This window comes from Erpetoichthys calabaricus, chromosome 1 (genome assembly GCF_900747795.2).
Source record: "Erpetoichthys calabaricus chromosome 1, fErpCal1.3, whole genome shotgun sequence".
Classification (NCBI taxonomy): domain Eukaryota; kingdom Metazoa; phylum Chordata; class Cladistia; order Polypteriformes; family Polypteridae; genus Erpetoichthys; species Erpetoichthys calabaricus.
Genome location: NC_041394.2, coordinates 324,931,391 through 324,956,937, shown reverse-complemented (window position 1 = coordinate 324,956,937; position 25,547 = coordinate 324,931,391). Strand labels below are relative to the sequence as shown.

At 39.7% G+C, this 25,547-nt stretch overlaps 1 protein-coding gene across 1 annotated transcript in view; it reads left to right on the top strand.

Moving 5' to 3' along the window:
- tph2 (tryptophan hydroxylase 2 (tryptophan 5-monooxygenase)) overlaps positions 1-25,547 on the top strand; it is a 195,389-nt gene that overhangs the window by 60,991 nt on the left and 108,851 nt on the right. The window contains exon 6 of the mRNA XM_028818446.2: positions 15,785-15,981. Within this exon, the coding sequence (XP_028674279.1) occupies positions 15,785-15,981 (197 nt within the window). The remainder of the gene's footprint in view (positions 1-15,784; positions 15,982-25,547) is intronic.

The window sequence follows — 25,547 nt, the reverse complement described above, 5'->3', positions numbered from 1 at the left end:
TTTTCTAGATAACAATTCTCTGAGTGTGTTTTTTTTCCTGATTAACAATTTTGGTTTGGTGTTTAAGGTTGGATGTCTCAGTTTATTCATTTTTTGATAGTGAACTTGGCCTGACTTTTTGACTACAGTTTCATGTGTTGATCTTTTTATTCAAAATAAAAATCAATCTTTACCTTCGGGTGGCAGAACATGAGTAAACATTTAAACTCCAAGGCTGGAAGTTTATGGAGACGCATCATTCAGAAGTCCCAGTAATGAGCATGTCAGTGACTGTGGTGTCGTGGGGCTTTCGAGTGATAGGCGTGCTGTCTAATCCATTTTAGAAATGATTTTTTTTTCTTCTTTTTTTTTTTGTAATCAGATAACTGGTTTTGAGGTGTATTTTTCATTTTGATTTATTCTCACAAAGATTAGTTTTTTGTTCTTCTTTTTTGGGATGAATCATGTGACTGCTAGTGTCATGCCAATGACATTACAGCACTGATGCTATAAATATGGTTATGGATTTTTCTTTATCCCTCAGTGGATAAACAACATCTTGAAACTCTCTAGTATAATTTCCTTTACTTCAAAGTAGGCCCTAGTGTCAGTTTTTTCTTTTTGTTTTTGACTACTGATTCTCATTCTGGTTTTTTGATTCCTGGTTTACTGGTATATTTAACTTTTCACTTTTAACATCTTGCTTGTCTTGACTCTGTTTAAGCTTGCTGTCATGTATCTGGTCCAGAGCTGCACAAATAACATTCAGAAAAGTTCTTTAAAACACTTTAAAAGCTCTATTCTTGAACTTGAATGAAAAATTAATTAGAGTCTTTTAAAGCCACATAGAAATTGTAATAATCTTTGTCACTCATTTGACTTTCCAATAGCAGGCCAGCAAGTTCAGAAAGGACATCCTCTGCAATGTGCAGTGCACCAGGACAGAAAAATAAAATGGTTGTAACTGAAAAAAAATATCTAGTGAGTCTAGAATTGGTACCCTTTTGCCGAAAGAGCCATTCTAACGGTACATGATTGGTTACCAAAGTAAACTTTCAGCCCTGTATTTAAGCGTTGTAATGAGAGACGAAGACAGGAAAAAGGTTTGTGGGTGTACCACCCCGTATATTGTCAGATATCTTGAAACAAAAAGATTGCATGATGCTCTGCCGAGACTGAGTCATCAACAAGGACTGTCTGCAGAGGAAAGGTGGTGAGATTTTATAGTTGAGGGACAGGAAGAGGTGGGTCATTTGGAAGGAAGGTGGATGTGAGGTCATCAGGGGGTGTGGTCTGAAGCCAGAAGAGGAAGGAGATTAGTTCTTATTGCTCCTGTAAGAATGGGAGAAAAGGCATTAGTACAATTGATCACCCCCTGTGCATGCGTTTCAGCATTAGTCAGACCCCCGTGCTGCCTCCCATGCACATGTGTGTGGCAGCGTGTTCATTCCTAACTACAGAGTTGCCATGGCCGCATCTTCTGACCAGAATACTGGCTTGGTCCCTTGCTAACCACTGGAGCACTGGTACCCTGACTGGCAGAATTCTGAGGGTGAGGCTCTGCTATAAACACGTGTCAATCTTCATTTCCTCCACAAAGAACTGAATAATGATAAATCGCCAGTTCAGAAGCAGGTGTCGGAATTGGATAGCTTTTCTCCCTCCAAGTTGTCTTCTTACTGAATCCAGCATATTTCTTCTAAGCATCTCTTCACAGAGCCTATCACTTATTCTATTCAGCTTTCCCATCCCTAGCAAGTTTCTCTGTGATACTCTCCACAGGATCACCCAGGAACCAGTTCTGAATGATGTTCACAAAGTCTTCAGCTTAAGGTCTTTCTGTAAGATTTGTATCAGTTTGCCTGACTCTGAACTTTCTTCCCTTGGCCAGAGAACCTAGAGAGGTACAAAGAATAATTTTCTGCTTAAAAAATAATAATCATCCAACCAGTCAAAGAGAATATTCTGTATAGCCTGCTGATTATTGCCAGGCAATAGAGTGGCCAGGATTGCGGCCTAATTCCCTCTCTCCCATAGCATTATCGTGGCTGTTCACTCAAAGATTAATAAAAACCACTCAGAGTCATTGGTAAGGGACACTTTCTGCAGCATAACTCTAGTGCAAATAGGGATAGAATCCCTTTCCTCTCGGTCAGGAGGAAGTCGAATATGTTGAGAACCATACTGTTGCAGATTTTGATCTATTTCTGCCTAACCCCACTTGTGGTACCACTATTCATATATCGGATCTAGGGTCCCACAAATAACACTGAGAAAAGTCCTTTTAAATACACTAATTCTTGAACTTGAAAGGACATTATCAAAGTCTTTTAAAGATGCACAGCAAACATGAAAAACTTCTTCACTCATTTGAATCCAGTTATCTTACTTCATGGAAATGAAAAAATTCACAGGCATCTTCAGCAGCCCTAACACGCTCTGTGAACAATCTACAAGAAAGAAAACTCACTTGGGTAATGAACAAAAACCATAGTATATTAATGGGCTTTAAAGGTTTTTATTACCATGAAATTTGAGACTCGCCGAAACCTGCATCTAATCCCACACTGTCAAAACATCTACCTGTCTGAAAGTGTGTTTTCTCTGTAATTGAATCAGTTCTGAAAAGTGAAACGGCAACCTAATTGGTCACACTCTGTTTATCATCTCCAAGTCATTCTTCTACCTCTCACAATAATCTGCAGACTCCTGTATGTCTTATAACATCAGGGTGTGGTAATGTATTTTGTAATTTAAGGATAATATTATGTTAGTTAAATAAGAAGCTTCACTTCCTTCTTCTAAAAGTCGCATCAAAGAAAAAACTTCTTCAATTAATCTCCTGGCAGAAGTAAAGAAATGCTTTCCACTAGATGGATCAGCATAATAATGAAAATAAGAAAACAAACATGTATAACAAAAAGAAGAAACATTCAAGGAAACAGGAATAATAATAATTAATAACAAGCAAAAATGAAAAGCATATTTTATTGAAAGTACAAAACAATAATATGTCACAGTTTATGTATATGAGTGCAAAGCATATGAAAAACAAAGACCACAGTGACATATTAGGTGTTGATTGAACTTCACTGTTGTCGACAATACACCATAATTGTACTGCCTGTGAAAGTGAATATGGCAATGAATTTATAGTAAGGGACCAGGTGATGAAGTGTAGTCAAGAACTGTTGTGAACCAAACCCCAAAGAGTTCCAAAGCATGTCGTCCCAAACCCTTCCAATAAGGCCCAGTAGAAAGGGGATATCACCGTCAAACCCCAGTTAGTAATAAGAGTAAGTGCCAAATCTTTACAAACTCACAAAAAAGATACCATTCAGTCAGTCCAGTGGGACCAAAAACAACTGATGGCACCCATAAGATAAATAAAATGGTGCTGTGGGAGTTCACAATTAATTTTAGCACCATTAAATTAACTTTAAACGAATAAAGAAAAAAAGTGAATTCCTTGGGTTTCAAAGCCCTAGTTTAGAATATTTTTGGTTTAAAGCCCAAGGAAAACCAAAAAGAAATTTAAACAGAGCAGCTGATCATAACAATAGTACAACATGACTGCATTTTTTCTGTGACACATTATAAGAAATGTGCCTCAGTTAGTGTTATGTAACTCACCAGACCTTAAGCAGCACTTTCTTTGATTTTAACAAATACAACTGCCACCTATAGCAGACCTGGGCATTGTACGGCCCCCAGGCCACACGGCCTTTTGGCTGTCCCTGACAGGCCCGCATGTGGTGGATGGGAAATAGGAATCAAACATAATAATTACACATAATGCATGCAATACAACTGCACTGTTTTTATGTTGAAGGTGACTGCTATTTTTTTTTTTTTTGTACATAAATGAGTTAATGAATATACATATACGAGAAAGGTGATTTAGCTGTTAGCCCTCAAAATTGTCAGCTCACATTAAAAAAAGAAAGATTGATAAAGAATGTAGACTTTTAATAAAACAGTGGTTTCTAAGTGTTTATTCACTATTTATTTGAATCGCCATTACAAGACTAAAAGCAGGACCTTCTTAATAGCGTCATAGACCCTCAGGCAAAGTAGTGCACTGGGACCCCTGTTTTGAAACATATCTAGGCATCAGAAACATCGTGGGCTCCTTTGCTCCTGGGACCCCTGGCTAGTGTCCTTTATGCCCATACGTTAAGGTGGCCCTGAAAGCGCGCAGAGAAATATACTGTAAGAGTGTCACTGTTGTAGAGCAAGTACAGACATCAGAAACTTTGCTAGCTAAGCTACAAAAGCAACAAGGACTTTTTACCAAGGTTTACACATCCATGGATGGAGCAGTCAAGACTAGCTTTGTGATACCCTACAAAATCGTAAAAAAGTGTGTTTATCAGAGTGTTTGGTGGGCTCCAGACCGCTAATATCCCATGAGAAAAAAGAAGCATTTCAGAACGTGCCCCATGCCAGGCGAAACCGTAATAAGAAGGATTGAGGACCTTGTAGGAAATCTGGAGTTTCAGCAGCAAAACAAAGCGGTCAATTTTGCCTTTTTCTCCTTGGCTCTGGACGAATGCTGTGATGTCCACGATACAGCTCAGTTACTCGTCTTTGTACACGGGATAACAAAGACTTTGAGATTATGGAGGAGCTGGCAGCAGTGCGCTCAATGAAAAGGCCGATGACAGGAAGCAATTTGTTCACAGAGGTAAAGAAAGGCTGTCTTAACATATGGGTGCAATGGGCATGATGTTTCTGAAGCCTATGTATCAGTGCATCCAGAAAGTATTCACAGCGCATCACTTTTTCCACATTTTGTTATGTTACAACCTTATTCCAAAATGGATTAAATTCATTTTTTTCCTCAGAATTCTACACACAACACCCCATAATGACAACGTGAAAAAACGTTTACTTGAGGTTTTTGCAAATTTATTAAAAATAAAAAAATTGTGTTGTGAAAATCCTCGGAGATAAGCATTTGCAGAAATACTCAAACCAGATGGCTGGTAGCAGCAATCATGCCACAGTCAAAATCACTGAGATCACAGTATTTCCCTATTCTGGTGTTTGATGTGAAAATGAACTGAAGCTGCTGACCTGTACCTGCATGACTTTATGATTGGCTGATTACATAATTGCAGGTGGACAGGTGTCCCTAATAGTTTGTACACACTGAGTTCACCTTGACAATGGAGCTGAAGCCGGAGCTGGGGTAACGCCATTCTATTTAAAATCCCAGCAGTACATGTCATAGTTGTTGCGGCATTGGGGTTAACTTCTGTCTTTCAACTTTTTATATAGCCTGGGATTTTTGACTATTGGAAAGTAAGAGTTTAATTCTCTTTTTTTTTTTTTTTTTTGCTTTTGTTACTAGGATTGTGTTATGGGGTTACAAACTTTTTATTTTCCTTTTTCACTTTGGTTTGTCTTTTTAGCTCTTGTTTTTGATTTTTTTTGGAGGGATGGGGCAGGGGTTTTATGGATGTCCTCTTTACTTTCTGAGTTTGTTTTAATTTTTGGAAAGTTTATAAGCCTACCTTTTTTGTTGGGCCTCTGCAGGCCTGAAGTCTGCTTCTTGAGTTTGAGGTGAGATCTCAGTGAACTCTTTAGGTCTACTTCTGCTGGCAAAGCCATAGTCTCCACAATCTAAGGCTTGCTGTTCAGAAATGGGCCTTACAATATTATTCACTATGGACAGTGAATAATAGATAAAAGGGAAGCTTAATTTTGTTTACTTGCACCTCATCTTGTCGCAAAGTCCCAGAGTCAATCCAACCTCAAGGGTTGCTCTATTAAATGGCAGGATCTTACTGTCTTCATTTCTCACTGGCCCTGAATTTGACATTAGACATTTACTTATTTGGCTGAATCCTTTATCCAAGGCAACTCACAACATTTGAAGTACAATTCTTTCGTTTTTCCAATTGGAGCACAGGCAGATGAAGTGACTTGCTCAGGGTCACACAGCGTCAGTACTGGAATTTGAACCCACAGCCTCAGGGTCTGAAGTCCAAGGCCCTAACCACTATGTTACACTGTCTGCCGTCCATAAAACAGTCTTTACTTCTATGATGCCACTCAGCAAATGCCACCACAAAGTGGTTTAATGCCATTACTTTGAGACTTGCATAGATGTTTCTGGTGTGGTACTATGGTTAATAGTGCTGACTTATCACTCTAGAGACATGAGTTCAAATCCCAGTCCAGTAATTTTTAATTTAATAACCAAAGGAACTCACAACTATTCTTAGACTTCCCAGCCTCATCAGTATGGACTGCTTGTCTCCAAATACAGTAGCACACTAACATCAGAAACATCATTGGAGCAAAGTCAGCCCCACCTCGGGACATCAGGGAAATGCGGCCCATCTTACTTGCCAAAAGTGGTGGATGGCGGCTCCTCCTGATGAACCTTTCTTAGTCTGTGTCTCTAACAATCTTTATTCAATGAAGAAGCCTGTCATGATATTATTACATTTTTGAAGAACATTTGGGGGAGAGAAAAAAAACTGATATAAAAATGTATATCCTACCATTATGTGTAATTAGAAGGCAAATAGCATGCTGTTTGTTGGCCACTTCTTAGGGTTAACTAAATATGAACTGGGACTTTGAATTCACACAAGCTGTTGTTGAAGTACCGCCTGTCAATCAGTCACTAAAACAGGCAGGTGCCCACTTGTAATTGGCATGCTTAAGTCCCCTGGCCACTAACTTTTTTTTTTTTTAACTGAAGTAAGCCTATTACCAGGGGAAGACTCAGTTACCATCTGTCCATTTATCCAATTTTCCAAACTACATCGTCCAATGGAGTGTCTTGGCAGCTTGGTAGCAGGAATCAGCTCTGGTTTGGATGCCAGTCTCTGCACAATTTACTATTTTATTTCCATCAAATGTTTCCTCATTGAATATTTCATAAGCCTTAATTTTTCTTAATGTGACTCAATGGATTCCACAACTTTTTATATTGTACATTGCAGAGATATTACTCCTCATTAGAGGCACCTTGCAGACTGAATTCTGAATGTGCCAAAATCTATCCCAATTTCATTGAACACAATGTGAAGAACTGCCCTGCAGGGGGCAGAAGTCCAATGCCTAACATTGTAAAGGATATTTCAGGTATTGGTTGATGTAAATTCCTTACACCATCAAGCCAAAAAAGAAGTTCTTCCATCTAAAAATATAGACAAAAGGCCAATTCAGGTCTGGGCCCCTGGAATAGGCCTCACTATAGGCAGCCTAATCCCAACGTGAATGGGAGGCCTGGCCCAAAAATGGAGGTAAAGTTATTAAAGTTCAAATACTGTTCACAACAAATGGATAAGAGGAAAACACATTAATCCTCTGTTCCTAAAGAAAATCACATTTTTTTTAATTATTAAATCTTTATTTAATGAAAAAAAAAATAACCACAAAAAATAACAAAAATAGGTTTTTCCTAGAAAGGCAATCAAATCCAGTAATCACAAAATCAGAATCATTAAAGTAGGGGTCAAAACTGTCATGGTTCTACTTTTTTATGTTTTGTACTCACTATTTAGTTCCTTTTATGCCTTCGTTTTAATTTTGTTTTTTTCTGTTTTTTCTGTATGCTTATGCTTACAGCTTATGCTTATGCTTTTTCTGTTTTTTTCTGTATGCTTATTATACTTATTTACATAATTCTTCATCATTGCATAGTTCTGTTCTTTGTGGGTGATTTCCCAAGAGGCAGCACCACCTGTCGGTCTCCGTGCTGAACTTCCCCCAGCCCTATAAAGGCAGGAAAAACCCACCGGTCTAATGCGGTTCATTTGTCTGCTATTGCTGTTGCTGAGTTCTGCTGTATTTAATAAACTGTTGTCTTGTGTCTCATGCTTGGTGTTTGACCACACTTCTAATATTCTACTTTGGGACTTTGTCAGGTGTCCTCAGGAACATCTATTTTTGCCTTTTTGCACTTTTTGAGCATTTTGGAGATTCAGGGCCTTTTGAAAATAAAACTTATTTTTATGATGATTCTTTATTGTACAGCCAGGGGTTTATGGTTACCCTCTCCTTGTCTGAGATTTGCTAAAGTATTTTTGGAACTTATAACTTTGTGGACAGTTTTCCAGTTAGAGGGCCTGCTCCCCCATGAACTCAGCCAGGTCTCCCTTGGGAACTGCCACTGCTGGTTGCACCACTTGTTGAATTTTGGGGTGCTGTTCAGCCAGTGAGGAGGCCCCCATAAAGACTGTGGTGACCTGTAGCATAACAAAAACCAGGAGTCCAAAAGGAATTCTTCTAATGTTCTAAAGCTCAAAAAGCACACTTGATGCCTCTTCAACAAAGTTCCTTCCCGGTTGGTGTGACCTGCTTGTCCATCTCAAGGCAGTGTAACTTTCATCACCAGAGCCCTTAAGCTGTCTCTCAAGTGCATGCTCGACTATACAGTATATATATAGTTGTATAGTTTACTGTCAAATAATGCAAAGAGTATGCAACATGTGTTTCGCTCTTATTTGGGCTCATCAGGCATACACACTCCACTGCATCTCCTCCCCGGGATCGAACCTCGGACGTCAGTGTCAGAGGCGAAACCCATTTACGCTGTGCCACGGCGTGTGGTTTGTTTATTTGACAGCCTGGAGATTGGAGTAATTACATTCATAGCATTCGTAGTCTGAAACACGATCTGATTGTATATGGGGTTACCTATCAGGTAACGCATGTGGTTGGTCTGCAAGTCGGCAAACGTCCACCATGCCCTCTCGTCCAAGGTTCGATCCCCACGAGGGGATGCAATGGAGTATATATATATATATATATATATATATATATATATATATATATATATATATTCACGGCATTCGTAGTCTGAATCACAGTCTGATTGTATGGGTGGTTATATATATATATATATATATATATATATATATATATATGGAAGAGAAGGTCTGTGATACGGTTTGCATATTTGCAGTTGGAGATCCACAAAGGGAGAAAAAACGAATCACGTATCATAAAATAGTTTTATTCCTGAGCTTTCAACCCCTGTCAGGGGTCTTCATCAGAGGATAATGCTTAGACTTACAAGAATCAAAGGCAATATATAGCAACACATTCAGTGGGGGGTGGGTGGAGGTGACTAAGTCCGTATGATCAAAGGGGGGGGGGGGTGTATCGTTAAATTAAAGTGCATATGTCCTTCTTAAGTTGGCATATGCTGGGTTTATGTCCAAGTGTCTGTTGATGGCATTTTCATCTGATAGCCAAGACTCGGCCAACTCTCTGGCGCTTTTTGTACTGGCCTTAAATTTTACTTTCACGTTGTCCCAGTTGAATGTGTGTCCTGTCGATTTAGTATGTGCATAGATCAAAGATAGTGCGTCCTTTCTTCTGACGGCGTTGCGATGTTCCTGTACACGTGTTGAGATTTTTTTTGACGTTTGTCCTATGTATACCGCTGAGCAAGAATTGCATGGAATACTATAAACTGCGTTTCGTGTTTCGGCTGTCGATTTCTTGTTTTTAGCATTAAACAGGACCATGCGCAGATTGTTGGTGGGTTTATGTGCTATTTTGATGCCCCACTTGGTCAGGGTGCGTGCCGTGCCTTCTGACACATTATGGTGGTACGGGAGTGAATGCCAGGTGGGGTGGAGGTTCTGATTTACGTCGCTTGTATGCTGATTCCTTTGGCGCCTGCTGTGTAGACTCCGATTAATGAATGATTTTGAGTATCCGTTCGAGGTGAAAAGTTGAAACAGATAGCGTCTCTCATTAGTTTTTGTTTCCTTGGTATTACAATGCGTGTGGACTCGTTTAAATAGGGTTTTCATGCAGCTCCGTTTATGAGATACCGGGTGATTGCTGGCGTAGTGTAGAATCTTGTCTGCGTGGCATTGTTTACGGTAAACACTTGTGGTCAAGGTGGCGTCACTATTTCTTTTGATGTAAATGTCCAGGAAATTGATGTGTCGATTATTTTCTTTTTCCATTGTGAACTGGATTGCAGGGAATACTGTGTTAATATGATTGAAGAATTCATTCAGCTGGTTCTTTCTTAATATGACGAATGTGTCGTCTACATAGCGTATCCAAATTTTGGGTGTAATCTGGGATAAAGCTATGTTTTCAAATCGTTGCATTACCAGTTCAGCTAGGAGTCCCGATAACGGTGATCCCATCGGCATGCCTTCTTTCTGTGTGTAATACTTGCCGTTGAAATGAAAGTGCGTTTTTTGGCAAAGTGATATTAGGTGCATTAAGTCTTTGATGGACAGTTTGGTTCTTGTCTCTATGGTGGGGTCACTATCCAGTTTCATTAATAATGTTTCTGTGGCCAGTTGGATCGGGATCATGGTGTATAGCGATATAACATCAAACGAGACCATGATCTCGTCCTCGGCGATGGATACGTCATTCAAGCGCTGTAATGCCGACTCAGCGCTGTTGACAGAATAATCGGAGTCGTCCGTTAAATGTTTAAGTAGTTGGAAAAGTCTTTTTGACAAGTTGTATGATGGTCCGCCTATTAGGCTAACCACTGGTCTGTATTTTAGTGGTGTTTTGTGTATTTTTGGGAGTCCATAAAATTCCGGGCAGTTAGCATCATTGGATTTCATTTTGTGAAAGTTCTGTACATCCAGGCGGTTACCATTTCGGAGTTTTGTCAGAGTATAGTTTATTTTATTCTGTGTGGTTTTTGTTGGGTCGTTATTTAGCTGTTGATAAGTATTAGTGTCTGAAAGCATTTCTTCTATAGCTGTGGTGTATTGTTCTCTGTCTAGGATAACAGTTGCGCCTCCTTTGTCAGCTGGTGTAATAATAATGCTGTTGTCATTCCGTAAAGATCTTAAAGCTTTCTGTTCACTTGCCAGAATACGTGTGGTTGGTTGTCTTGTGTGTAGCTGGCTGGCGACGTTGCATCTTATTTCTTGTCCCTGTTCTGTTGGTATTTTTTCAGTTGCTAAGATATGTTCTAACGAACCGAGGAAGTTCATGTTAGATGCGTCCTTATAATTGAATTTTAATCCTCTGGAGAGAATATTGTGTTCTGTGGTGGAGAGCCGTCTTTTGGATAGGTTGTGTACTCCGGGTTGGGGGTTGTTCATATATTGATTTCCAGTGAGTTTACCCCATTTTTTGTTGAGTGTATTTCGTTTAGAAATACGGTTTTTGGAAGCGGTGTCCTGGATCCTTTTTGTCCATTCCTCTGTAACCGTTTGTCTACATGTTGTGATTAGTTTAGCGTGTTGCTCCATAATTACAGATCGGTAAAAGTTTCGTTGGCGGTGTGTTTCCGTGATAAGTTCGTACAAAACTCGTTTAGTAAACTGTTGCATGATGGTTGACATTTTCGGGGTGTTCGTTGGTGGCTTGAATCGTAGGCATCTCGGAGTTACATCGTGCCTGATGCAACTGTGGAGGAAGAAGAGTTTTTCAAGCCACCAACAAACATCCCGAAAATGTCAACCATCATGCAACAGTTTACTAAACGAGTTTTGTACGAACTTATCACGGAAACACACCGCCAACGAAACTTTTACCGATCTGTAATTATGGAGCAACACGCTAAACTAATCACAACATGTGGACAAACGGTTACGGAGGAATGGACAAAAAGGATCCAGGACACCGCTTCCAAAAACCGTATTTCTAAACGAAATACACTCAACAAAAAATGGGGTAAACTCACTGGAAATCAATATATGAACAACCCCCAACCCGGAGTACACAACCTATCCAAAAGACGGCTCTCCACCACAGAACACAATATTCTCTCCAGAGGATTAAAATTCAATTATAAGGACGCATCTAACATGAACTTCCTCGGTTCGTTAGAACATATCTTAGCAACTGAAAAAATACCAACAGAACAGGGACAAGAAATAAGATGCAACGTCGCCAGCCAGCTACACACAAGACAACCAACCACACGTATTCTGGCAAGTGAACAGAAAGCTTTAAGATCTTTAAGGAATGACAACAGCATTATTATTACACCAGCTGACAAAGGAGGCGCAACTGTTATCCTAGACAGAGAACAATACACCACAGCTATAGAAGAAATGCTTTCAGACACTAATACTTATCAACAGCTAAATAACGACCCAACAAAAACCACACAGAATAAAATAAACTATACTCTGACAAAACTCCGAAATGGTAACCGCCTGGATGTACAGAACTTTCACAAAATGAAATCCAATGATGCTAACTGCCCGGAATTTTATGGACTCCCAAAAATACACAAAACACCACTAAAATACAGACCAGTGGTTAGCCTAATAGGCGGACCATCATACAACTTGTCAAAAAGACTTTTCCAACTACTTAAACATTTAACGGACGACTCCGATTATTCTGTCAACAGCGCTGAGTCGGCATTACAGCGCTTGAATGACGTATCCATCGCCGAGGACGAGATCATTGTCTCGTTTGATGTTATATCGCTATACACCATGATCCCGATCCAACTGGCCACAGAAACATTATTAATGAAACTGGATAGTGACCCCACCATAGAGACAAGACCCAAACTGTCCATCAAAGACTTAATGCACCTAATATCACTTTGCCAAAAAACGCACTTTCATTTCAACGGCAAGTATTACACACAGAAAGAAGGCATGCCGATGGGATCACCGTTATCGGGACTCCTAGCTGAACTGGTAATGCAACGATTTGAAAACATAGCTTTATCCCAGATTACACCCAAAATTTGGATACGCTATGTAGACGACACATTCGTCATATTAAGAAAGAACCAGCTGAATGAATTCTTCAATCATATTAACACAATATTCCCTGCAATCCAGTTCACAATGGAAAAAGAAAATAATCGACACATCAATTTCCTGGACATTTACATCAAAAGAAATAGTGACGCCACCCTGACCACAAGTGTTTACCGCAAACAATGCCACGCAGACAAGATTCTACACTACGCCAGCAATCACCCGGTATCTCATAAACGGAGCTGCGTGAAAACCCTATTTAAACGAGTCCACACGCATTGTAATACCAAGGAAACAAAAACTAATGAGAGACGCTATCTGTTTCAACTTTTCACCTCGAACGGATACTCAAAATCATTCATTAATCGGAGTCTACACAGCAGGCGCCAAAGGAATCAGCATACAAGCGACGTAAATCAGAACCTCCACCCCACCTGGCATTCACTCCCGTACCACCATAATGTGTCAGAAGGCACGGCACGCACCCTGACCAAGTGGGGCATCAAAATAGCACATAAACCCACCAACAATCTGCGCACGGTCCTGTTTAATGCTAAAAACAAGAAATCGACAGCCGAAACACGAAACGCAGTTTATAGTATTCCATGCAATTCTTGCTCAGCTGTATACATAGGACAAACGTCAAAAAAAAATCTCAACACGTGTACAGGAACATCGCAACGCCGTCAGAAGAAAGGACGCACTCTCTTTGATATATGCACATACTAAATCGACAGGACACACATTCAACTGGGACAACGTGAAAGTAAAATTTAAGGCCAGTACAAAAAGCGCCAGAGAGTTGGCCGAGTCTTGGCTATCAGATGAAAATGCCATCAACAGACACTTGGACATAAACCCAGCTTATGCCAACTTAAGAAGGACATATGCACTTTAATTTAACAATACACCCCCCCCCCCCTTTGATCATATGGACTTAGTCACCTCCACCCACCCCCCACTGAATGTGTTGCTATATATTGCCTTTGATTCTTGTAAGTCTAAGCATTATCCTCTGATGAAGACCCCTGACAGGGGTTGAAAGCTCAGGAATAAAACTATTTTATGATACGTGATTCGTTTTTTCTCCCTTTGTGGATCTCCAACTGCAAATATATATATATATATATATATATACTGTATAGTCGAGCATGCACTTGGGAGACAGCTTAAGGGCTCTGGTGATGGAAGTTACACTGCCTTGAGATGGGCAAGCAGGAACCCCTATGTATTTCTGCAAACATTCACTTAACCCTGCCGGATCTTCAATAGCAACCTCTTGCTGCTACCAGTTACAAGGATGGAGAATATATACAATTTGTTCATTTTCCACTGATTATATCATATCCAAGGAATACAATTTACATCCATCCATCCAACCCACTACACAGGGTCAAGGGGGTCTGCGGGAGCCAATCCCAGCCAACACAGGAAGCAAGGCAGGAACAAACCCTGGGCAGGGCGCCAGCCCACCACAGGACATGCACACACTAGGGACAATTTAGAATCGCCAATGCACCTAACCTGCATGTCTTTGGACTATGGGAGGAAACCCACGCAGACACGGGCCAGCACCGTGCCACACACAATTTACAATACAATACAATTTATTTATGTATATCCCAAAATCACACAAGCAGTGCCGCATTTGGGTTTAACAGGCCCTGATTTTGACAGCCCCCAGCCTTGACTCTTTAAGACAGGGGTCGTCAACTCCAGTCCTGGAGGACCAGTGTGGCTGCAGGTTATTCTAACCCTTTTCCTAATGAGTGACCGTTTTTTGCTGCTAATTAACTGCTTTTGAACTAATTTTAATTGACTTGCTCCTGAAGACACCTTAAGACCCCTTAATTGTTTCTTTTTCCTTAATTAGAGCCAAATAATAATGAGATACAAAGTGAGCCAAAACAACTGGTGTCCATCATACAATATCTGAAAATAAAGGAAGATGAAAGTCTCAGGAATGTTTATCTGCTCTGGTCCCCAAAACATTTAACCAGGGCTCTTAGAAAAGAGAAAAGCAACAATTTCAGAAATGTCTGTTAATGTACCAGGAGAGCAACAACAAACCACTGAATTAAAGAGCACATTTAATTAACAACAAGACTCGGCACCTAATTAAGCAACTGGTTGGAGTGAAATTGGTTGGAGTTTGAGGCCCAGACTTAATTGGTATTCTGTTGGCTCCCTCACCTCACATTTCTGTGTGGGTGCCATTTAAGGAAAAAAAATGAACAAATTCAGGGGAACAAATCTTAGAAAAGCAATTAAATTAATAGTGAAAGTTAATTAGCAGCACAAACAGGGCACTCATTAAAAAAGTATTAGAATGAAAACCTGCAGCCACAGTGGTCCTCCAGGACTGGAGTTGGTGACCCCTGCTCTAAGAAGACAAGGAAAAACTCCCAAAATAAAACCTTGTAAGGAAAAAATGGAAGAAACCTTGGGAAAGGCAGTTCAAAAAGAGACCCCTTTCCAGGTAGGTTGGGTGTGCAGTGGGTGTCAAAAAAGGGGGTCAATACAGTGCAATACACAGAACAGAACACAAGTAATCCTCAATACAGTATAATAGTGATATAGAAATAATACAAAAATAATTTAAGGGACTTTCTTGCTTATCTGGCCAGGACATGTTAAGATTGGCCTCTCTCCTTAAATGTTATCTTTGACCTACTGATACAATCCTTAAGCAGTGTTAACTTTAAAATACATTTTTCATGTGAAAAAAGTGTAGCAGCTCTCCTCCAACAAGTGCAACACAGTAACGGTAACCCAGAGTTCCATGTGTTGTACTATATTAGAAATGGCAATCCTACTCACTCCTATGGTGAGCAAACTGAGTTGGAGAAAAGGAACTGAGTGTGTTTGTGTGCATTGCGTGTACCCTGTATGGCCAAAGGTAAGGGCTATTAAAAGCCATTATGTGTTATTGGCTTCATTCAGAAAATTAAATGGACGTATTTTGCCCCCCCACTGCCACCTGACAATCTGCAGGACTGCATCAAATCCATGTTCACAGGATTCCCATTCGAGTTTATTGTAGGCATTGCAAGTTATGCACCATTATTACTGCAAACATTTCTCCAGTTAAATATTTTCTCTGTTTTTTTCTCCAGTGGACAGCCAATTCCTCGAATTGAATATACAGAAGAAGAAATAAAAACGTGGGGCACAGTGTTCCGAGAACTGACAAAGCTGTACCCAACACATGCCTGCCAGGAGTACCTCAAAAACTTTCCATTACTCACCAAGTATTGTGGATACAGAGAAGACAACGTTCCCCAGCTCGAGGATGTGTCGGCATTCCTGAAAGGTACATCGTGAATGAATGTGGTTTGATAATGTAAAAAAGACTTTGTGCCGTATGGTTTAGTCTCTTGCATGTTTTAATAGTGTTTTTCTTTTCTTAATTAGCAATGTTATAGCAAATCAGTGCAGATGGTTCTTGTTGGAGAAGAGTAAAATTTTTATAATATGAACGAATTTGTGTATTTGCACATTTATCTACTGATATAATCAGACTGAACAATACATTTAAAGCAGAGATGGATTAATATTCTAACTTGGAAGATTCTAAAAGTGACATTCTATAAGAGGGTCAGTGCCTTTTCCACAAATACCCATAATTCCTTTAGCTGTAATTTGCAACTGGTATACATTTATTTTTTAATCAAAAAATCGACCCTGGACTGCTGGCGACATTTGAATTCAGAATTGTTACAAACAAAGTTTACTGGAGACGATAATTTTATACCTAGAAAGGAAAAGCTGGTGACACATGTCCACAGAGTAGTGTTTGAAGGCCAGCCCTTTTGGACATGTCAATGTCACCAAGCATTTTAATTCAGTTTGCTCTTGTGTGGCAGGCTGTTCTTTGAATAAGTTCACTGACTAAAGGATTCCGCAGTCAGGGAGGACTTCTTAAGTATTTCTACTCCTAAACTTTGTTGGTTATGACATACAGAGTTCAGAATAACAGAGCAAGGGAAAGCCATTGTACCAAGTGGCTGCCCCAGACCTGATGCACTGTATGGAGGCTGGTTTAGTGGCAAAGGAGTGGCAGTGATGAGCAGTGGGGTGAAGGAGGGAGAGCAAATGTGACTTGGAATATTGGGAGTGAGACAGGAAAATTTGGGGGAATGTGGTGGAAATGCTGAAGAGAATATGTGCTGCGTACAGGAGACAAAGTCGAAGAAGGCTTAGATGAATGGATGGAATGTACAAGTTCTTTTGGGAGGGAATATCACTGCTGGGGCTAGGGTACCTGTGTGTGAAAAATGGGCAGATATAGTGGTGAAGGTGAACAGTGGGAAAGAGCATGTTGTCTCTGTTAAGGTGTTTCTAGGTAAATAACTTACATATTAGGAAGCAACAAAACTGCAGAGGAGTCCTCGGAAAAAGTTCGGGGACCAACTGGGTTTAAGCAAAAGAACTAAAATAGGCACTTGGTGGCACAAGAGTAGAAAATACCTGAATAGCCTACTTGGCTTCTCTGCTTGTGAGGCTCTTTCAAGTGGATCAAGTTCAGGAACATCTGACTTTCAGGATCTTTGCTTCTAGTCTGATTACATTCCTTCTGTGGATGTCGATACTTATAGGGCGGGACAGGAAGTGGCTGAGTTTGTGGGTGGGGCTCAGTTGTCCTCACTGGTCAATTTCTCGATACTGCAGTGGAAGGAAGAGATTATACAGTTGGCGTGTGCGCCCCCTCTCGCCCCAGAGTGGTATTGAAAGTGTCACCAGAGTGCTGTGGGGGATCCATATGTACCCATGCGTGACAATATATAGCCTTGATATATGCACCACAAAGAGTCCATAGTGATGAACAGAAAGATGAGTTTGATGAAAATGACTTCTGGGGTAACTCAGGAGAGGTAATTGTAATGGGTAGCTTGAATGGGCATGTTGGCACCAGGTGGAGGTGGTATTCTGCCAAGGTCCGAGAAGAGCTCCAGGAGATGAAATGTAGTCAAAAACCAAAAATGAGCTAAAACCTTAAAGACAAAACCTTTCTTGCACCAAAGTGTATATGCTAAACAGAAATTAAAGTCAGAGAGAAAACGGTAAGATCAAAAGTTAGAAATTTGAGAAGAAAGTGAGAAGAAAGTGCTATGTTTTTATGCAAATCATGGCTAGAGAACAAATCTTTGCACCAGATTTTAAGGGTTGTGTTGATGATGCAAGGTGTGGTGACATCCGAGACAACTTTCAAAGGCAACCAGGAGCAATGAGCTGACAATTGGAATCACAACCTGGAGGCACCCAAATTCAAAACAAAAAAACATTGCAAATTAATTCATCCTTATATTCAGAAAACATTAAAGCACAAAGAATCCACACAGAAAAGTTCCTGAAAAAAGCAAGTCTTATTCCCACACACATTTGTATTCTAAAAAAATTTTTTCAAGAGAAAAAAAAAATCTCAAGGGGAACAAAGCATAACAGATGGGATTTGAGGAAAGGAGCAGATGTTGTAAGTGGTGGCAGAAAAAAAGACACAAAGTGACAAGGCAGTCTAGAAGGAAGCAAAGCAAAATTCAAGAAAAGTGTCTGTAAAGGACACAAGAAGCCAACTGATGGGAGTTTGCAAGTGAGCTGTAGAATAAGGAAAGGAAGGGAAATGTGTTCAGGATTATGAAGTAGATGACACAAGAAAGGCAGGATATGGTAAGTGTGAAATGCATTTAAAAATGCTGAATAGGACATTGTGATTTAGTTTTGCAGGGCCAGACATGATTCTCAAATGAGAATACATGTCTGTGGACAACCTATTAAAAAGCAGCAAAATCCTTCCCGTCAAAGTCTACACCCACAGGGCGTCTTCCTAAAACTCCCGCTTTCAATTCCTCCAGTCTGTACATTTTAATCTGCTGCCGGGACATTAGAAAGAGAGTAAATGATACAGAAGAAAAGACGCTGAGAGAAAATAAAAAGCTGAAATTCCTATCATCCATTAAGGAGTTCAGTAGCACAAGGTAACTGAAACTTAATAATTCATTTGCACATTGTAATGAGTGCTGCAACAGTGGAGACACACACACAACTACACACACCACGTAGACCACCGCAGCTATTGGGCTCCACATGTTTGAGAAGTGCCTCTGTTTGCTACAATATCTTTCTGTCATTTTAACTATTTCATCACTATATAACATCTTCTTTCGGCTGCTCCTGTTAGGGGTTGCCACAGTGGATCATCTTCTTCTATATCTTCCTGTCCTCTATGTCTTGCTCTGTCACGCCAATCACCTGCATGTCCTCTCTCACCACATCCATAAACATTTTCTTAGGCCTTCCTCTTTTCCTCTTGCCTGGCAGATCTATTTTTAGCATCCTTCTCCCAATATACCCAGCATCTCTCCTCTGCACATGTCCAAACCAACACAATCTCGCCTCTCTGACTTTGTCTCCAAACCATCCAACTTGAGCTGACCCTCTAATGTCCTCATTTCTAATCCTATCCATCCTCGCCACACCTAATGCAAATCTTAGCATCTTTAACTCTGCCACCTCCAGCTCTGTCTCCTGCTTTCTGGTCAGATGCCACTGTTTCCAACCCATATAACATAGCTGGTCTCACTGCCATCCTGTAGACCTTCCCTTTCACTCTTGCTGATATCCGTCTGTCACTCATGACACTCTTCTCCAACCTGCCTGCACTCTCTTCTTCACCTCTCTTCCACAAACCCCATCACTCTGTACTATTGATCCTAAGTATGTAAACTCATCCACATTCGCCAACTCTACTCCCTGCATTCTCACCATTCCACTGACCTCCCTCTCATTTACACACATGTATTCTGTCTTGTTCCTACTGACCTTCATTCTTCTTCTCTCTAGAGCATATCTACCTCTCCAGGGAGTTCTCAACCTGCTCCCTACTATTGCTACGGATCACAATGTCATCAGCAAACATCATAGTCCACGGGGACTCCTGTCTAATCTCATTTTACCTTTGCAAATAAGAAAGGGCTCAAAGCTGATCCCTGATGTAATCCTACCTCCACCTTAAACACGTCTGTCACTCCTTCCGCTGACCTCACCACTGTCACACTTGCTTCGTACATCGGATTGGTTTAGAAATGTGACACTCAGTGAGCCGTCTAATTGATCCCACCCAGTTTTAAACACAATTTACTCACGCTTGTCTCCAGACGTATAATATTACACGTCTGGCTGCAGCACGACTATTGTGATTGATAGTAATGGGACTGAGGATATGGAAGAAGTACATGAAAACATTTTTGAGTGTGAACAGCAAATAACACAATGGTGTTTATTGTGCGAAAATAGAAGGAAGGTGATGCACATTTTTGAAAGAGAAAATCAGTAGTGCACCAAAATAGGTGAGAAGAAGTATCATAGCGGTCTCAACTGGAGTGTTGTCAGAAATACTGAAGACAACAAATGGTCGTGAATATGAACAAAAAGAAAACTGAACATGGGCAGAGCAGCTTCAACTATAGCAAGTAGAAATTGAAGCAAGTTTTAAATGAACACTGACAACTGATCTATGTGATCATTTCACAATAAAATGTATTTAGCTTGTGATTGAAACCCACTATGCTGGCCAGTCATTCTTGTGGCTCGGCTCGTAAAGTGAAACACCAGGCCAATCTCTCTAATGATATGACACTTAATGTGTTAACAGAAGCACATAATTGTGGATAAGCGTAGTTAGTGGAGCTGGTAAGGCAGTTTTATACATTGCTGAAAGCGAATCAGTGAACAATTAAATTATGTTATTTACTTTTTGAAGCCAAAGTAATGTGCATTAGTATAACAACTAAAATGTAACAAATGTGGTGGAAACACATAACACACATATTTCAATGATTTGGGAGAGAATGGGATGCAATCTCCAGTTCAGAGTAATTGCTACTTTTAGGGTCAGTCCAGTTGAATGGCTAATTCTGTATCATCAGTAGATGAGCATAAGCAAAAACAAAGTCTGATTACGCATATCAGGCATCCTAATGCAACACAGCAAAGGCCGTTTCACAGGAGTTCTGAAATAATGGATTGATCTTCATTTGATGACTTTAATTTCACAAAGGAATCCTTTAAGTGTGGACAAACAGAAAAAGACATCTTGGAAAAGTAAAGCATCAGGTGGTGTGTCCAGTAGATGTTACTCTTCAGTAAGTGTTATTATCTACCTAATATCTCCATCATTTGACAGCAAACCTAACAAAGGGATTGTCAAACAAGCCAGATTTGACAAAACGTGTTCTTATAAGAAAGCAGGTTTAAAGAACTTCTATAATGTAAACATTTTCTGATTAATCTTGGTGTTCCCTAACTTATGTGACACTGTTATAATAATGTTTGAAGTATTATTGTATAGAATTCATTTTTATCAGCAATTATTTATCCATCACAAAACAGAACATGACAATGAATACATTTAGCACATTCCACAAATGAGATATAACCCCTAAAGTTCTGTTAATTCTGCTGTTTGGTTATACAGCATGAATAAAATGTAAATTGTTCAAGGGATGCCACTGTTCTGGTAGGATCAGTAGTTAGAGTCTTTATTGTCACGAGTAAACACCATCCGGTGGCTTGGAGGGAAACACCTGGTGCCATGACCCTTCAGTCCAATTTCCACTTGAAGCAAGACAAGTGTGTTTCTAATTATAGATAGATAGATAGATAGATAGATAGATAGATAGATAGATAGATAGATAGATAGATAGATAGATAGATAGATAGATAGATAGATAGATAGATAGATAGATAGATAGATAGATAGATAGATAGATAGATAGATAGATAGATAGATAGATAGATAGATAAGAAGACCCTTAACAATTTCAGGAACTGGATTGCCACTCCAGCTTCTTCCCTGTACTTGTTATTTGGCCTTGGATCCTTCTATCTGTTTCTATTACTGTGCAATGCTTATAAAGCAACAATCCAACATTGGGAGAATCCATTACCAGAAGTCTCGTATTTGTTTGTGACTTTTGCCCCTTTATTTATTTATTGAGCTTCTATAAAATCCCAAATCTCCTCTGGGGACAAATAAAGTTCTATCTATCTATCTATCTATCTATCTATCTATCTATCTATCTATCTATCTATCTATCTATCTATCTATCTATCTATCTATCTATCTATCTATCTATCTATCTATCTATCTATCTATCTATCTATCTATCTATCTATCTATCTATCTATCTATCTATCTATCTATCTATCTATCTATGTTATCTGGAGTACCATTTTACATCACAGACTTATTTGTTTGCATAGCCTTCCCTTCGTATCTGTTGTCATGCCCGTTTCTATGACTGCTCATCCAGATCCACAGTATACTTCAGGCAGGGTTTATGCTGCAGAGAGATCTCTTCAGGTAGTCCCTATAGTACTGAATACCTATTTCTTGTTTTCTTTCTCTAACACTTTGTTAACTCATCATGTTTATTCTAAGTATGGATAAAACCCTTTACATCTTATTGCTGTGGTCAACAGGGGTCACTGCCATGGTTGATGTTCAGGTTTGATTGCATTCCAAAAATGTGTAACTTGTATTGTGCTTATTTAGTGCTTGAAAGCACAGTAGGCAACCCAGATTTAAGGTGTTTTAGTTTTAAGCAGCCATTGATATTTAGATGTGCTCTGGAAGCCAAGGTCTGTGATACGGTTAGCATATTTGTAGCTAGAGATCCACAAAGGGAGAAAATGAGTCATGTATATTAAAAGAGTTTTTTATTCCTAAGCTTTTGACAACCAGCAAGGTGTCATCATCAGAGGAAAATGATTAGACATACAGGAATCAAAGAAAATATATATCAGATGAAATGTTAGCAAGGTAGCTTAGTCATAAAGTCTTATTTATTATTTGGATGTTCCTGTTTTTAGATACACTCTAGCCTGGTAATCAGTAGTGCTGGGTGTGTTGGTAAATGGAAATCCAAGATTATCTACGGCTAACTACGAGTGTCCTTTGTTTGTGTATTGTGTTTAACTGGTGAATTAGGAGTGCAGCTCTAAAGGACTTTCTGGCAATGCTTCCATGCCATCTTCTGAGCTAATACTCTCTAAGCAAGGACATTAAGGGCCGACAAGCAGCCTCTTCAGAGTTCTCCCTGCGTGTTTCCTTTTACTTTGTTCTTTCCGTTTTGCTGGTTTTGCACTTTTACGGTTGCTCATTTGGAATTGCTCTCCAGTTTATTAAGATTTAGGATTCTTGTACTATTGAGTATTGTAAACAACTTTTTATGACTCTTAACGTTTCTCAGTTCTTATGGTTTTGGGTTTGAGTTTATGGTTTGGATATTAATAATTTCCAGTTTTTTTTTTATTTTTTTTTTTTAGCTTCTCTTTACCTTTTATTCCTATATTTGTTATTGCTGTTCCCTGACTATTTATTTGCTTCTCTCCCTTAATTATTAATCCTTGCTTAAAGTTTACCTCTTTACCCAGAATCACTATTTATTTAATGGTCTAGTAAATACTCATTTCAGTAATTATTGGAACTTGGTTTTTCAGAGTGTAATGTGTTATGTTCATTTTTTTTGATATTACATTTCCATACTTTCTTAATGACTTTTTGGTTCATTGGGGGCTGGAGAGAAGTCAGCACCAGGCAGGAACACTTTCTGGACAGGTCAGGGGGTCCATCACAGGGCTTACTCATGCACACACCCACCAAGAGCCAATTTAGAGTCACTAATTAACCAAACTGGCACACATGTGAGAGTGGGTGAGGAAGATCAGAGTACAGGAGCAAAACCCCTGAAATACAACAGTGAGTCAAAAATTATCCACACTTCAGCTGTTGAATTTATTTTAATCAACTCTCAGAAAAGACAAAGACATCATTTTTCGACATAATCTCCCTGCTTTTCAATACACTTTGTCCGTCTGCCAACAAGCTTTCACATTCCTTCATTAAAAAATGTTTTAGGCTGCGAGCCACAAATGCACCACTATCTTCATCAGATGTGAATCTTCATCCTCGTAGGGTTTCTTTGGAAACCCAAGTCTGTCGTGGATTATTGCATAGGCAATGTTGTCGTCAGTTGTGGACGTGGATGGGCATCCAGCTCCTTCTTCATGGCTGGCACTTGTGCAGCCTTCCTTGAACTTCTCTATCTATTCATACACACTTCTTCACGACAAAACACTTTCTCCATACTGTGCACAAAGTCTTCGATAAATATCGGCACCAGGCACACCCTCAGACAACAAAAAAACAAATCACTGCTCGTTGTTCTTCTATCATTGAAATCACAAATAGGGCAGCCATTGTTTCTCACACCGCAGTTACAAATGATCTGACGTAACACATTCACACCTGCAGAGCAGTGACTGGGGAGAAAGGGACCTCGTACGAAAAGACAGTGCTGCCAACAGAAGTTTTAATATATCCGGAGTGTGGATAATTTTTGATTCGCCCTTGAACATGGAATGAAAATTCCAGCCTAAAAGAAGCACTGTTCACCACTTGTTACACTGGTCAGTTCAGACTGGACTGGTATGTATGAGTGTGTAGGGACCATTGTCCCGTCTGTGGATGGTCCCTGCTTTACATAATATGCCACCTTGTGAGCCTGTAAGGAAAGAAAAATTGGAAAGTGAATGGATGGGTGTAGTTTGAGACTTCCTGGTTCGGTAAAACACCCTGGAAGTGCAGGACCGTATTATAGTGGGAAAAAGTAACAACGCTGAAAATCCCAGAATAATTGAAATGTACAAAAAATAAAAATGGTGGTAACAAATGCTACACAATCCGAAAATTGAGAAACTAGGCCAGGATGTGCTCTGGTTCAGCCACTGATGCTTGTAGGAGTCAGACGTGCTTATGTTCATTTAACATATTGATGGTCTGTCGTAGCATACTTGAAATCGGTGAAGAAAATTGACTTTCACATTAACTTCGTTTGCATTTCTTTGACAGCTCATCAAAAGCTTTAGATTATCTGGAAAAAGGAAAGAAAAAAAAGGAAACGCAGATACCGAGAACATTCCAATGGAAGCACAACTCCCCTGCCTTGCGACTAATGAGGCTTTTCCTCAGGCCCTGGCCTTATAATTAACCTCTCTTCTGAGGCTTCTGTGCTTCTTAATAGTTCTTTAAAAGGTTCATGCAGTCCGTGATCAGAATTTGTAATATTTATTTTCCTCATAATTACCATCTGCATATTTTAACATCTGTTTGACTCCCTCTTTTTTTAAACAAGGAACTCCACCCACAAAATTGCTGCCTCTCTGCCGCCTGTCTGCACCCATCACGTCTGCATGTATCAGCATTGTTACAACAGGCAGAAAAATAAGGCAATTATTTTATATGAAACAAGAGCAACCCTGCCAAATTTATTTATTGTGAGTATATTATGGGGTGACAGTGGTTAGCTTTGCAGTTTCACGTTTCTAGAGATCTGGGTTCACATGTCCACCTGGTCACTTCATGGGTTTTATTTATTATTTTATTTAAATACTAAATAACAAGGGAGACACATGTGGAATTAAAGCATAAAGATGCTCCCAGACAGAAACTAAACATCTTTCTTGTAACATGATGTGTATGCTGTGATACACTGGCATCTCTTCTAGGGTAGGTCCCTGGTTCCCAAAAAACTGGAAATGGAATAAGCAAGTGTGAATGAAAGAATGAATCAGCACACTCTCACCATCTGTTATCAGTTACTTGAACAACCTGGTTATTCACAGAAACCCATTTTATCTCACCAATATCTCACAAATCCTTCGGTCACTTCATTGGCTCCCTATCCATCTCCGTATCGAATACCGACTCTTGTTTGTTTACTCACCAGTGTATCCATGGAAATGCTCCACAATATCTTAAAGAACTCCTTATATTACAATCCACTACAAGAAACCTCCGTTTTACAAATACCTACCGCC